General features: G+C 41.5%; 1 protein-coding gene across 2 annotated transcripts in view; it reads right to left on the reverse strand.

Moving 5' to 3' along the window:
- Nucleotides 1-10,519: 10,519 nt before the first annotated feature.
- Nucleotides 10,520-16,674, reverse strand: part of LOC117409321 (E3 ubiquitin-protein ligase RNF38) — a 136,043-nt gene continuing 129,888 nt past the window's right edge. For both annotated transcript variants that reach the window (XM_058996642.1, XM_058996649.1), the window contains one exon: nt 10,520-15,750. In XM_058996642.1, the coding sequence (XP_058852625.1) occupies nt 15,688-15,750 (63 nt within the window). In that variant the 3' untranslated portion in view covers nt 10,520-15,687. The remainder of the gene's footprint in view (nt 15,751-16,674) is intronic.

Raw genomic sequence — 16,674 nt, forward strand, 5'->3', positions numbered from 1 at the left:
TGCAGGGCTTAAAAGCCTCAAAGATGTCAAGGTGTGGAGTCCTCGAGGCACCGAGGGTGTTGAAGCACCGAAGTACAGAGGCTCTGGGGCAATGTGGCACCAAAGGCGCCACTGCACAGGGCTCAAAAAGGCCTCGAGGCATCAAAGCACCAAGGCATGTAGCCATTGAGGCACCAAGGATGCCGAAGCACCGAGGCACCAAAGCGTCGAGGCTTTAGTGCACCGAGGGCACTGAGGCACAAAGGACCCAAGGGTACTGTGGGCGTTGAGGCCTAGACACTGGGGCGCTGAAGCACCGAGGGCAAAGCACCAAGGTACTGGGCTGTGTGTCTGTGTCTGGGCTGCTTGCAGGAACAGCGAGTAGCTTGCAATGGTGTGGAGCGTAGCCTACAGACAGTTGCAGTGCAGTCACACAACCAGTGCAGCACGAAGCTTGCGGTAGAGTGGAGCATGCATCTGGATCGTGTTCAGCACACAGCCGGTGCAGCACATAGCTTGCAGTGGGGTGGCACAGCCTCCAGACCTGGAAAAGGCAAAAAAGAGAGACAGAAAAGAAAAAAACACTTTTATTTAATATACCTACCCACCGCTTTATGGGTGAGTGACTCAATGTGCTTGTCTGCTCAACAATAGGGACAGATATATCAGGCCTAATGGAGGAAGCACACGGTTGTTATTATTTATTATTTTTTAAACTGCAAGGCAGTAGTACACACAGACACTTGACACTTATCGAGTGTTAGGATTTTTTATATATTTTTTTAAACTGTAAGCAGTAACGAAAAAACAATAGTAATGAACAACCTGCAGGAGCACAAGGCTGCACACAGCGAGTGGGAGTGCCGAAGTTGCCCAGAGCCCTTGAGTCAACAGCTGCAAAAAGCAGAGGAAAATTACAGAAAAACACATGCAGCAAATATATACATATATATATATATATATATATATGATGTGGGACATACTCCCTGAATATGATAATACATGAATGTGTATTAGAAATGTAACTCGATTGATTGATGAAACTGTGTGTCTTGAGAAACAGGGCAAACTGCTGTGTCTTGAGAAGGGGGCCTCTGGCTTGCAGACATACTGAACTATGTGACCTACTGATTAGAGGACCGGTGCCTGAACTGGATTAGGCAGAGCGGACAGTTGACTTATCATCACACAGATCATTCACACGTGCAACAACAATCGTTTTGACACAAGGAAGACATTTACTAGCAAAGTCCCAGTGGAAAAGGACATTAAAACAGCAAAGGACTGTGAGTTTAAAAAAAGGCAAGAAAAACAAATGATCTCATGAAAGTGGCTATTTAGCAGAGTGAAAAAGATTATAAATATCCAAACCAAACGGAACATTTTGCGCTCCACATCAAAGACACTAAACAAGGTGCTGTCACTCTGCTACGCAAAGCTGCAACTCCGGGACTCTGTCTGAAAACAGACCAAAGATGAGGAAGCAAGCTGCAAGCGAGTCAACGACCAAAAGCAACGAGACTGAGGCCCGGCTGGAGCTGCCGTAAAACTTACAGAGACTTATCAAACAAATCCAAAAGAAACTGTGCTCTGTTACCTGGATTAGCTAAAAGATTCAGTGAAGAGGACAGAGCGGTTAACGTTTAGTGAAACTTGATGAAGTAACTATAAGTAATCTACCTCATATTGTTGTATGAAGAATTTCTTTAAAAGTAAACTTGCCATATGCTTAATCTATATACCATTAATAAGCTTAATGTGATATATTCTAAAATATGAGGCTGCTTGCTTGCTCGAGTGCTGCTGGTGTGTGAGGAGACAGGCAGTGTCATATTTCAATTGCCTGCTAGTAAAGTTAAGGCAGTGAGAGTTTTTGAGTTGTGTTTTGTGCTTAGACTAAGATATTTACTTTCTGACTTTTCTGATTTCTGTTTATTATTTGTGTGCTTAATAAAATACTACTATTGATTAACCATTCCTTGTGTCTGCGGGTGAATGTGTGTTCATAGTAAATCCTCGATCTTCGTAACACGTCAATTAAATATTATTAATAAGAGAACTAATCAACCCAATCAATTATCAATTATTGAATTGTTCCTATAAACGAAACACAGTTGCGTAGCGTTAGCTCAGCCTTCAGTTGCCAAGTTTCTGATTCCGGGGAAGTGACAAGCCTACTTCCAGCAATAGAATTGCAAGGGACCTTACAGAAAACTCGAGAGAAAGAGATCTTAAAACAGTCAATCACACAACTGGAAGAGGTTAGTTTTATACAACCTACCTACCTGTTTGTGAAAGGCAAAACTGAAGTCTCCTTGCAGTGACTATATATTACCTCGGGAGGCGGGACCGAGGACGTCACAGTTTTACCAAGTAACATATAAACCCGCTCGATAAATGGATGGAAAGCGCACTGCACTGCAAATCAAAAATATTCTGTGAAAAGATAATCATATAGCTAACTTTTTGGCTACTGATTTTAGATTTTACACAAAGTCAAATAAATAGTTTAAACAAGCCTTTGCTCCGCTATCTTAATCAAAATGAAGTGTGCTGCGCTGTTACCACTGATCTATAAACACTGGATACCGCATGACACTGTCAGGCTATGGCAAGGGTTGAAGTCACCAGAAGTTTGTCGTGGCCATCTTACCACACCCAACAAAACCTCTGCTGCTATAGTTTCTGTATTAAATTAAATCTATTAAATCTATTCAATTAAATCTATTAAATCTATTCAATTAAATCTATTAAATCTATTCATTTAAACAATATGCCTTGCTTTTTAGCCTTTGCCTGCAGCAGGTTATCGACCAAGGGATGTGTCAAGACCTTCCACTTGTAAGTAAGTTCATAAGGTATCAGTTAAAATAATTGTATTGACTTTAAAATTAGCCATGTCACACCCCGGTCACTCCCGCCTACCCACTAACAATATCAAGAGTATAATTGACTATATTATATATATATATATATATACAGTGCCTTGCGAAAGTATTCGGCCCCCTTGAACTTTGCAACCTTTTGCCACATTTCAGGCTTCAAACATAAAGATATGAAACTGTAATTTTTTGTGAAGAATCAACAACAAGTGGGACACAATCATGAAGTGGAACGAAATTTATTGGATATTTCAAACTTTTTTAACAAATAAAAAACTGAAAAATTGGGCGTGCAAAATTATTCAGCCCCTTTACTTTCAGTGCAGCAAACTCTCTCCAGAAGTTCAGTGAGGATCTCTGAATGATCCAATGTTGACCTAAATGACTAATGATGATAAATAGAATCCACCTGTGATAGTCTCAGAGGTCCGTTTAAAGCGCAGAGAGCATCATGAAGAACAAGGAACACACCAGGCAGGTCCGAGATACTGTTGTGGAGAAGTTTAAAGCCGGATTTGGATACAAAAAGATTTCCCAAGCTTTAAACATCCCAAGGAGCACTGTGCAAGCAATAATATTGAAATGGAAGGAGTATCAGACCACTGCAAATCTACCAAGACCTGGCCGTCCCTCTAAACTTTCAGCTCATACAAGGAGAAGACTGATCAGAGATGCAGCCAAGAGGCCCATGATCACTCTGGATGAACTGCAGAGATCTACAGCTGAGGTGGGAGACAATCAGTCGTATACTGCACAAATCTGGCCTTTATGGAAGAGTGGCAAGAAGAAAGCCATTTCTTAAAGATATCCATAAAAAGTGTCGTTTACAGTTTGCCACAAGCCACCTGGGAGACACACCGAACATGTGGAAGAAGGTGCTCTGGTCAGATGAAACCAAAATCGAACTTTTTGGCAACAATGCAAAACGTTATTTTTGGCGTAAAAGCAACACAGCTCATCACCCTGAGCACACCATCCCCACTGTCAAACATGGTGGTGGCAGCATCATGGTTTGGGCCTGCTTTTCTTCAGCAGGGACAGGGAAGATGGTTAAAATTGATGGGAAGATGGATGGAGCCAAATACAGGACCATTCTGGAAGAAAACCTGATGGAGTCTGCAAAAGACCTGAGACTGGGACGGAGATTTGTCTTCCAACAAGACAATGATCCAAAACATAAAGCAAAATCTACAATGGAATGGTTCACAAATAAACATATCCAGGTGTTAGAATGGCCAAGTCAAAGTCCAGACCTGAATCCAATCGAGAATCTGTGGAAAGAACTGAAAACTGCTGTTCACAAATGCTCTCCATCCAACCTCACTGAGCTCGAGCTGTTTTGCAAGGAGGAATGGGCAAAAATTTCAGTCTCTCGATGTGCAAAACTGATAGAGACATACCCCAAGCGACTTACAGCTGTAATCGCAACAAAAGGTGGCGCTACAAAGTATTAACTTAAGGGGGCTGAATAATTTTGCACGCCCAATTTTTCAGTTTTTTATTTGTTAAAAAAGTTTGAAATATCCAATACATTTCGTTCCACTTCATGATTGTGTCCCACTTGTTGTTGATTCTTCACAAAAAATTACAGTTTCATATCTTTATGTTTGAAGCCTGAAATGTGGCAAAAGGTCGCAAAGTTCAAGGGGGGCGAATACTTTCGCAAGGCACTGTATATATATATATATATATATATATATATATATATATATATATATATATATATATATATATATATATATTTATATATATATATATATATATATATATATATATATATATATATATATATATATATTGTAATAAATAGGTTTATAATCACTAATGTTACGAATATAGAACAGTGGGGGTGTCTTATATTGTAACATAGAGAATTATAATATTTAGTTGATATGGGTTTTAACCTGAAATAGGTGCAACTGTTATAAAATTATGGTTTGTTGTAACGGCAATGGAGTGACCACTTTTGATGGGTGGCACTGTTTCAGATAGAGCTATGGGAAATAATAGACCTATCTAGGAAGAGAAAGAGAACTCTGTGATTGACCTGTGACCCGGATCTGAAAGGTGGCCATCTTTAAGAGGGGCAAGGGGAGTTTGCAGAGAGAGGAAGTGGTTGGAGTTAGTGAAGAGTAGAGGGGGTTTGCAGACAAGAGTTAAACAAAAGGAAATTTGTTGGTCAAAAAGTGTCTTTTTGGACATAAAACAAAGCCTGGACCTTTGAGTGTGGAGTCTAGCCTCTAAGTCCAGTTAAACCAAAGTCTGTTGGAAAAGCTGACTGGCCATGTGCTCAGCGCAGGAGTAACCGGAACAAGGGAACCAGAATGGAATAAAGGTTTCCTTGGAAGACAGTAAGTGAAGCAAATAAGTACTTACTACGGTTTAAACAAAGCAACGGAGTAGTTGCAAAGAGACTGCAAAACCCCACTCAAGAGCAAACCAACCAAGTGCATGTCAGGTATACACTGCCGAATGTATATAGTGTAAAGAGTGGTCTGTGTGAGTTGAATAATCAAGGGTATTGTACACCAGAGTCTTACACAACTACCTTTGTAGGTAAGGGTACTCTGGTGGAGGTAATGGTGTCAGACTGGCAGTGATAAATTGGCACACAGACAGTTTAAAGGCTACCACTGGTTGGTAGTGAAGATTTGAGTTGTTTTCTTTCTGTTATCTTCACCTTCTAACAAAATAAATATTGCCAGCAGCTGATGTATTATTATTATTATTATTATTTATTTCTTAGCAGACGCCCTTATCCAGGGCGACTTACAATTGTTACAAGATAGCACATTATACATTATATCACATTATACAGATATCACATTATTTTACATACAATTCCCCATTTATACAGTTGGGCTTTTACTGGAGCAATCTAGGTAAAGTCCCTTGCTCAAGGGTACAACAGCAGTGTCCCCCACTGGGGATTGAACCCACAACCCTCCGGTCAAGAGTCCAGAGCCCTAACCACTACTCCACACTGCTGCCCGTACAGTACAGCAATTGATGTACAGCAATTACAGTTGCGGACATTGTAATCATTTACACCACCTCGACCATCCTGTCACAATATATATATATTGTGAGGTGCGAGGTGCCCTGTAAAATGTATTTATTTTTAGAACAGGGTTTCCCCCTCCGCCCCTGTGCAGATTATTGTTTTGTGTTTATTATGATTTATGATATTTATTATGTATAGAAGACGGCGAAACGCCGCGGGGTTTGTTATTGTTTATTATTGTATTTACAGATGACGGCGTAGCCATGCGGTTTATTTCAAAACGTGTTCTGGCAGAGGCGAGATTGGTCCTCATCCTCTGCCAGGAATAATTAATAAACTCGTGCAGAAGGTGGCCATCTTCCGAATTAATTAAGTGATTAATTTTGTTGCTAATCGGGAGATGGTCACCTGCATAAAAGCCTGCAGCTCTCTACCCGCGGGGTGGGTGTACTAGAGAAGCGTAGAGAGTGGAGAGAAACAAAACAAAACAAAAATTAAAAGACATAGGAACAGTGAAGGCAATCTGCCCAGCCTGACCTGTGTTGTTTTATATTTAGTTTGTGTACGTGATTATTTTTGTTTACTGCTTTATTTTTGCTCTCTGAGCACAGTCTTTTTGTTTAAACCTTTGATTTATTTTTGTTATTTGAAAATAAAACGGCACGCCGCGTCATTTACTTTTTTAGTTTTTTATTATTTCTTGTGGAAAAAGGAGAATGGGAGGAAAGAGGATGGGATGGAGGAAGAGCTGCAGAGAGCTGCAACAACAGCAGCAGCAGCTGAACAAGAGGTGGTGGTCCCGGGTCCCCAGTCAGTTTGGACCCCCGGAACATCCACAGCCCAGGTATGCGCCAGCAGAGGGAGAATACCTGCTGGTTCCACCTGCACTGCCCTGGGAGGACTGTGTGTCGCTCCCACCTTTAGACAGCAGAGGGAGAGTTCCTGCTGGTTCCACCTCCATGGGAGGACTGTGTGTTGCTCCCACCTCCGCCAGCAGAGGGTGAGATCCTGCTGGTTCCGCCTCCACCTCCGTGGGAGGACGACTTGCCACTCCCACCTCCGCCAGCAGAGGAAGTTTACCTGCTGGTTCCACCTCCATCGCCGTGGGAGGACTGCGGGTCGCTTCAACCTCCACCAGCAGAGGGAGCATGCCTGCTGGTTCTGTCTCCATCGCCGCCACCAGCAGAGGGAGCATGCCTGCTGGTTCCGCGTCCATCGCCGCTACCAGCAGATGGAGCATGCCTGTTGGTTCCACCGCTGCAGCCAGAAGAGGAGGTGCCCCTGCCACCTTCGCAGCCAGAAGGGGAGGAGCCCCTGCCGCCTTCGCAGCCAGAAGGGGAGGAGCCCCTGCCGCCTTCGCAGCCAGAAGGGGAGGAGCCCCTGCCGCCTTCGCAGCCAGAAGGGGAGGAGCCCCTGCCGCCTTCGCAGCCAGAAGGGGAGGAGCCCCTGCCGCCTTCGCAGCCAGAAGGGGAGGAGCCCCTGCCGCCTTCGCAGCCAGAAGGGGAGGAGCCCCTGCCGCCTTCGCAGCCAGAAGGGGAGGAGCCCCTGCCGCCTTCGTAGCCAGAAGGGGAGGAGCCCCTGCCGCCTTCGCAGCCAGAAGGGGAGGAGCCCCTGCCGCCTTCGCAGCCAGAAGGGGAGGAGCCCCTGCCGCCTTCGCAGCCAGAAGGGGAGGAGCCCCTGCTGCCTTCGCCAGGAGCAGAGCAGCAGGAGCTGTCTCTGCCTCCACCACCACCACCACCCAAGGGAGCTGCCTCTCCCATCAAGACAGGACAGATCGGGACAAGATGCTGGCGGTCCGCAGCCGCCCTTGCATAGGCTGCTAAGCAGGGCAAGGGGAAAAACTGCTGGGTCACAGCGGGTGAGAAGAGGACCAACCCCAGCACCACCGCTGGTCCTGGTTCCCCTCCTGCAATTGCCTCCTGAGGGTCCGCTGCCGCCGTCGCCTCCTGAGGGACCGCTGCCGCCCTGTTGTGCATCGCCTGGGGATGCCAGTTTGCCGCCGCCCAAAGATGCCAGCCTCGCACCGCCCAAGGATGCCACATTCGCATCGCCTGGGGCTGCCTGTTGCTCCGCCCGAGTTACAGGGTACGAGGGAGAAGTGGAGCTCCCGCCTCCATGGCCAGGGGCTCCCCTCCCGAGTTCGCCTCCCGAGGGTCCGCCGCTGCTGCCGTCGCCTCCCGAGGGTCAGCCGCTGCTGCCATCGCCTGGGGTCGTCGAGGGTCCTGCTTCGCCTGGGGCCCCTACACTGTGGCCGGAGCCCCATGAAGGGGAGCTGCCGGCCATGAAGGGGGGGGAGGTCAGGAGACCAGCTTCCCCAGCCGCACTTTCGCGGCAGGATAGTGTGTGGCAGGAGCCCCGGAAGAGGGAGCTGCCAGCCACGAAGAAGTGGGGGGTGCCGGACCTCCCACCATGGCCACCCCCATGGACACTGTGCTTCCCCTCTTCCGAGACTTTGGGACTGAGGGGGGAGGTGGCCGTTGGGGCCAAGTGTGCATTGCACAAGGGGGGGGGGGGGGGTGTAACAGGGCGAGGTGTCCTGTAAAATGTATTTATTTTTAGAACGGGGTTTCCCCCTCCGCCCCTGTGCAGATTATTGTTTTGTGTTTGTTTATTCTGATTTATGATATTTAATATGTATAGAAGACGGCGAAGCGCCGCGGGTTTTGTTATTATTTATTATTGTATTTACAGATGACGGCGTAGCCATGCGGTTTATTTTAAAACGTGTTCTGGCAGAGGCGAGACAGGTGTTCGTCCTCTGCCAGGAATAATTAATAAACTCGTGCAGAAGGTGGCCATCTCCCAAATTAATTAAGTGATTAATTAAGCTCTCTGCCCTCGGGGGGGGGGGTAAGAGAGGAGCGTAGAGAGTGGAGAGAAACAAAACTAAACGAAAATTAAGACATAGGAACAGTGAAGGCAATCTGCCTAGCCTGACCTGTGTTGTTTTACATTTAGTTTGTGTTCGTGATTATTTTTGTTTACTGCTTTATTTTTGCTCTGTGAGCACAGTCTTTTTGTTTAAACCTTTGATTTATTTTTGTTATTTGAAAATAAAACGGCGCGCCGCGTCATTTACTTTAAACTGCAGTGCCTGGTGTCGAAGTTCTTCCTTCCTGCTTCTGCCGTGATGTCACCGCCCAGCTACCCTGTCACAATATATATACATATTAGTGTAATAGTTTTCTAATTTTGTTTTAGAATATTTATTTTCTAAATCCTCTTAATAAATTAATTGTTATTGAAAACTTTTTCTTTCAGTCAATTTTTTCATAGTATTAGGTTTTATACAACTATGACGTAAATGCACACTTACCATGTTACTAGCGTTTACTCTAAGCTTTTTAGAGACTGAGAAACTTTGAAATTTTGACTAAGAGGGTAAATAATAAAATAAAAAGTGAGAAACGTCTCAGTGAATTATACTACATTTCCCACGCAGGACAGGTTCACAGGACGTCTGAGTGAATTATATTACATTTCCCACGCAGGACAGGTTCACAGGGTGTCTGAGTGAATTATATTACATTTCCCACGCAGGACAGGTTCACAGGACGTCTGAGTGAATTATATTACATTTCCCACGCAGGACAGGTTCACAGGACGTCTGAGTGAATTATATTACATTTCCCATGCAGGACAGGTTCACAGCATGTTCGAGTGAATTGGAACCCTCCTGCCTTATGTGAAATATGGGGACCGATATTGAATTATGCTCAGACATAATAAGCTCAGTTACCCGGAGATCGTTGACAGATCCAAGAGATCTTGAGACGTTTTCATTAAAGGATGTTAGGCAGGTATGGGTCACAGCCAGATAATATGCATGACCTTGCAAGCGACAGCACCCTCACTGCCTAAATGAAAAATGCTTTCCTTTTAAAAATGTACTGACGGTACGCATTTGCATCTTAAAAACAATATGGAAGTCCACTTTTTTTTATTGGTGTACCTGCGTACCAGTTATGTGAACACCTGCTTATACAGTATACTGTTCAAATTTTACATTATGTTTTTCAAATTAAAACCTATTTTCTGATATGTTTATTTTCAGATTATTGGTTTACTAAGACAAATGCGAAATTGCAACTATCAAACAAAGTGCCAGTTTCCATTATCTGTGTGATGGACCTCCCAGATTTGTATGATTACTCAAAAAAGTATTCAACCAACTGTGTCGTGTGTGGAACATCTGCTATCCGTTTTAACTCACTCAGACACCTTGCTTTCTTAACATCATGGTACCCCTGAATAGATAGTGCCCCTCTCGTCAACCACAGGCAAATTCTTTTAATGATTAAGTCTAATTTCAGTATGCAAGAATGTTATACATTTTGATGGGATGACTAATGACTTGAGGAGGGACATTTATTGGCCGATAAACCCACTTAAACTCTTGTTTACTAAATATCTAAGTGTCCCTGAATACAGAACACAATTAATAAGCATGGCATCTTGTAGGTGCACTGTTACCAAGTTACCTTCACAAAGACACAGCATTGCTATACCTGTATTGGTAAAGAAACCAAACCTTTTCTCAGACATCATAGGTACAATCACCCACAATGCACCACTGTAGCTATCGGCTTCGGTTTGTTGTACAGCTCCCCATGCATTATTTGTATTTACTTTTTAAACAGAAACAACAGCAGGATAAGTGTACATCATACATTTATTAATGAACAACCTCCTCAAATCCAAAATCGGGGACAAGGATTAAAAATAAAAATTCATTGCACTACGTAGTAAAGCATTACTAATAACTCTCATAAAAAATGTACAAAGTTTGTTAAAAATGTATCGAGCCTTAAAATGATTTGGTTACATATATAATACATTTGAAACTACATGTCATGTTAATGATACAATAGTGTGTAAGAAATTAATGAAAACACTTGATGAATCAGACAAATAAAAAAATACAGAAGCTTTCATATTAATTTAGCAAATTCTGAAATACATAAATAGCAAAATGAGGTAACTGTGAAATGTACCAAAGAGGAGAAAACAAACAGCTAACTTGTGCACAGGCCTAAAGATAAACCCACTCATAAATGTGCTGTTGAATAACAAAGGATTGAAGTTAAAAAAGGAAAACAACAGTACAGTAAAATGTGGATAATTGTAAAGAAACAGTTAAGAAGCTGGTTACTCTCTGAAATAGTTACATTTTAATCAAGTTTTAAGAAACATTTGTTAACAAAACTGATGTATAAAAGAATATGTGGCAAATATTTTGGGGATTAAAATGTGGACTATCTTTAGGCCCAGTTAGGTCTTTCTAAAGTTAAAGTTAAAAAGGGGGGCAAAATCATGCAAAAACACAAATGGATGGTACAGTATGCTCAGACATGGCCTGGGCAACAAAAGCAAAGCAAAATCCTACTGAGTCCTGATGCTTTGTGTACCATACATGCTGTGGAGGCTTCTAATTACATTTACCTTCATTACAACACATGGCAGTTAATCATAAACCTTTCCTCCCACTGCTGGCTGCAAGCTGGGTTGTTTGAGACACATGCATATGTCACTGTGTGCGTGTGTGCTTTAGTTTTGTAAATGCCTAGCTTAGGAAGAAAGCCTACTTATCACAATCCATGCAGTAAACAGTTCCTGAAGTGGTTATCCTTAAGAGAGTGTGACAATTAAATTTGGTGTGAACAACTCCCCAGAACAATGGGTCACCCTAATTTGAATTTATGTCAGTTTCATACAAAAAGTGTACCACAACCTAACCCCAAATTACTGTACTTAAACTTATTGCAAAGGTCCACTTTTTTATAGTCCTATTTTAATAGTTTTATTTTCCATGATTTCTTTCTTAATTTATTCTAATACTGTACTGGAGCACCAAGCTGACTGCACACATTTGTAATAGGTGTGAATTTCAGTAATAGGTTCTGTTCTGTAGTAATAGTTTTTAATAATGGTAGTCCCCCACCCCACTTAAAAAAATAGTTTAAATCTTAGTTTACAATCTTCTGCGTGTCCATTATTGTTTAAAGCCTAAAGCTCCTGCGCCCCACCCCCTCAAAGGATCCGCATACCCTTGCACTACAGTTCTCAGATACTATGTACAGTACAGCTGTTGCCACTTGCTAATCTGATGGTTGGCTAGAATGTATTCCCAAAAATCTCAGCCTATTAGCTGAGGAAATGGGCAGAGGTAATAACCATCTCAAGAGTACATTCATGTCATTTATACTGCCCACAAAAAACAGCTGAACAAAAGAAAAATCCAGAGCTGAACAGATATTTTACATTTTGTTTTGGGGGGCGGGCAGGCAGGGTATATAATAAAAATATGTTTCTCTACAACATGCCAGAAAAAAAGAAAAAAAGAAATTAAACAATTTTAACAATGCAGCAAACTAGGAGCTGAATTATTAGGGGGGAAAAAATCCCAAAACAAATAAATTGATGGAATTGTCTGGTCTTCTGCATACATCTTTTTTGGAACCACATATTGATAAAACCAATAGTCAAATTAGCCAGTAAAAAAATAAATACTGTCATCCTCCTGCACACACTTGTATCCAGCAGATATAAGAATCCATTAGTCTACATTCGTACTGTACGCAACTCTTCTATCCGTCACACCCAAACCTAGGTAATTATGGCAGCAACAGGACATGAACTGCATTCACATATCTGTCACACTAACAATCACTTAGATTTGCAACAGCGGACAACAGAGATTTCAGTTTTGAACTGTAGTATTATAGGCAAATAAAGGACTATTAGGATGTGAATTACTATTTGATTATGAATATGACTGTTTTAAATACACATGCTAAAACATTCTGGCATGACTTTTGTTCACACTATTTAAGCCACTGGTTGGTCTCCATACACATCGCAATAAGGCAACTGTTTGCAAACACACTATGTATTACATATTGTGTAAAATACTATTGGGGCTGCTCATTAAGGCTTAAAAAATCATACAAGCATGACATTCATGAATAGGCTTGCTCCTTTTCAACACTCATTTTTCAGGGGGTCACAAAATACCATAATAAATCAAATCACCTTTTAACTTATTTATTTTTGAGCCAACCCTGGTTCTTTGTTGATATATGAAGAAACCTGTTAACTGTGTGAAAGGTTGCAAGGGTTTTGCTGCTTAATGCGATCATTTTCCATTTATTCTTTGCATCTGACCAGCAGCGGAACAAGCTCAGCTTGTTAGAAACGACAAACTGAAAGTGGAGAACCCGTCGTATACGGACTCTCAAAGGTTAGTGACTTATTACAGTACTTTGCGAGTCCCTAAAAAATCAACACTGGAAAGGTGTAAGCCTAATCATAAACCCTGCCCCTACCACCCTCAATCTCCTACAATTGACCTTGTAAGAGGCAATAGTATTTGATGGTCTGGTAAACATGGACATTTATATTTGTGCTGTTAAAAATGAAATAAAAAAAGGTGCAACTGACAACCAAAATGTGCTAAGCAGCAACAATGAAGATGATACAATGCTGTTATAGAAGTCTGGGGTGTAGTGGTGGGTAGCAAAGCAGCATTTAGACACTGGCAAGGTGCCACTACAGCACAGCACAAGGAACGAGAGACCCAGATGTTGAAGTATATTTTTAAAGTGATAAATTAATGAACAGTAGATAGAGATCTACTTTTTAATTAAAGAAAGAGGTGGATTTAAATACCAGTACCATTTAACTCTATTTTGATTCCACTGGTGTTCCCCACCCCCCAATGGGGTAATTTATTAATATCACAAAATATAATAAAAATACCATGGAAAAAGGTCTACGAATGAGTTTTATTTATTTTACAATAATGGTATTAGAATCCACAACTCTTCAGCTATTCCAAAAAATACCCTATAGTGTAGTGTATTGTTACATCTGTGTTTTAGGAGTGCTTTGTGCAGATCACCCTAAATTATGCATTCTATTCATATAACATAACCAGCAGGAAAAAAAGTAATCTAGTTTAATAAATAAGTCACTGTTGGTTCTCCTTTGTTCTGATGTGTGGCCGAATGGTTTTGTTAGTGTTTTAGGGGCAAAATGTGTTGTTTTTTTGCACCACTAACAATGAACTGTATAATGGAAAGTTATTTCCAATTAGAAGGACTATATTAATATGTTATTAGCTCAATGTTTCTGGCAGTATAGAGGTGATTCCTGAAATCTGAATACACAAAACAAAATATACATCTGAAACTTCTTAGTTATATTGCAAATAAAGCTGGCTTTCAGACAAAAGATTGAGAAACATGTTTTTTTTTCTATTTCTTCAGTTTTTAAATCACTGGTTAGTGGGTATCTCAATCCCTTATAGCAAACATTTTTGGGGGAGAATCTGAAAAAGTTTTGTGTAGAAATATTTAAGACTTTAATCTAGCAGTGTAGAGGAAAACCAAAAGCAATCCTTTTAAAAATCTTGCCATGAGAAAAAGACCATTTCCACACACCAGCATGTTTATGTAAAAAAAAAAAAAAAAGGCAAAAGGGCAAGTGCATGGTTCGTGTAACAATGACGTGCTCTCAAAAGAGTCCAGAAAAGCTAAACTACATACGATTGGAGAATTGCTGCACCCTGAGGATTCAGTGCGCAGCTAGCATGAAAAAGGAAGAAACCAGCGGACAGTACTAGTACTGTATAAATAACACACAAGAGTATATATGGCAGCATAATTACTATCACACACGTGTACACAAACCCACACCTGTCTCATTACATGCTGGCATATAAGGGTTACCAATTACATTCATTCTTGAAAGCGCAAACCCGCTTACGCACATATTCACACAAGTACATGTGGCTACAAACACATGCTCATCCACACTGCGGTCGCTCCAGCTCACAGTATCTAAAAGGCTCTATATAAAGTAGATTGCTATATTGTTTTCACCTACCGCGTTTCTTTTTTTTCTTTAATATCCATGTTCATATATAAAAGCACATGCTTAAAGATCATGTCCACTGTAATCTTTAGAGCAACACTCGAAACTCAGAATGCACACACAAACCGGGGAATGTTAGTGCACACACATAACACCGGGGAATGTTAGTGCACACACATAACACCGGGGAATGTTAGTGCACACACATAACACCGGGGAATGTTAGTGCACACACATAACACCGGGGAATGTTAGTGCACACACATAACACCGGGGAATGTTAGTGCACACACATAACACCGGGGAATGTTAGTGCACACACATAACACCGGGGAATGTTAGTGCACACACATAACACTGGGGAATGTTAGTGCACACACATAACACTGGGGAATGTTAGTGCACACACATAACACCGGGGAATGTTAGTGCACACACATAACACCGGGGAATGTTAGTGCACACACATAACACCGGGGAATGTTAGTGCACACACAAACCGGGGAATGTTAGTGCACACACATAACACCGGGGAATGTTAGTGCACACACATAACACCGGGGAATGTTAGTGCACACACATAACACCGGGGAATGTTAGTGCACACACAAAGCGGGGAATGTTAGTGCACACACATAAAAATGAAGTTAATAATAATAATAATAATAATAATAATAATAATAATAATAATAATAATAATAATAATAATCATCTTTGGAGTTCCAATCACCCAGTTAGTATAAACAATCCCATAATTCATAATTGAAGACTACACTATTTTGATTAAATCACACAGTGCAAAGAAAGGTCACATTTTTTTGTGTAAAAAGGAAGGCTGGAAGCCAAAATAAAAAGATAAATGAGAGGGACATGAGGAATAAGTTCAATGAGAGTCTGTGTATACATGTGAATAAGAACACCCAGACAAGAATTGTGTTATTTTATTGGTCATTCCGAATCACGATGCACTTCTGAAGCATCCGCTCTGCAGATTGGACAGGTACGGTTTGCCTAGGATGGAGGGAAAAAACATAATTAGGGTGGCATATTCTTTTAGTAGAGTTGCATTTGTTCCAATAAGTACAATAACACTTTTAGAATTGATTTCCAGTGATGGGTTCTATGTCTAAGCAACATTAAATGCAATTTTTAACCACTAGGTGCAAGTGACAGTAGACTCTTGCTAACTCAAACCATTTGGGACTGTTCAGATTAGTCATTTGCACAGATTGGAATTGATATCAGTTTAGAAATGTCTGGTCTTCTTTGTTTTTTAAACTTTTATTTAATCAAAATATCCTGAATAAAACTTGCATAATCCAATATATGATACCATTTTATATTGTATGTATAAAAATTGGGGGCAAGATACAAAATATATAACATTAGGTTATTATCATAACCCTGGTTCCCTGAAATAGAAATTTAACCATTACCGAATGTGGATATATCTTTTACAGCCCGAATTACCTGAGAAAAAGCTGCTCCTTTAAGAGCTCCGCTTGCGTAAGGCGTGGTCTCTGCCCTAGGAGATATCAGTGACAGTCGAAAGGGGCTTAGCGCCATTTTCTTTAGAGACCTGTTGCGTTGGAGTGAACGCAGCGACCTTGAAGGGTAATGGTTACCCTTCCATTTCAGGGAACCAGGGTTACGATTATAACTTAACCTTCCCTTTCAAGTACAAAATGGAACCATTACCGAATGGGATACAATACCCAAAGCCATTGCAAGTGTAGGACTTGCAGCACCAGAAGATGTTCTAAAAAGAAAGACATACTGCCTTTACCATTCTGGCTGAAGACCGATTGAGGTTCTGTGGTATATGGTCCACAGTACAGAGTATATGCTGCAAGGTTACACTGAGTAACCTCTGCACTTAAACACCAGAAGTCCAATTAAGATGTGTGGCTATCTACCCCGGGACTTAAAGTGAAA

The sequence above is a fragment of the Acipenser ruthenus genome, chromosome 2 (genome assembly GCF_902713425.1).
Source record: "Acipenser ruthenus chromosome 2, fAciRut3.2 maternal haplotype, whole genome shotgun sequence".
Classification (NCBI taxonomy): Eukaryota; Metazoa; Chordata; class Actinopteri; order Acipenseriformes; family Acipenseridae; genus Acipenser; species Acipenser ruthenus.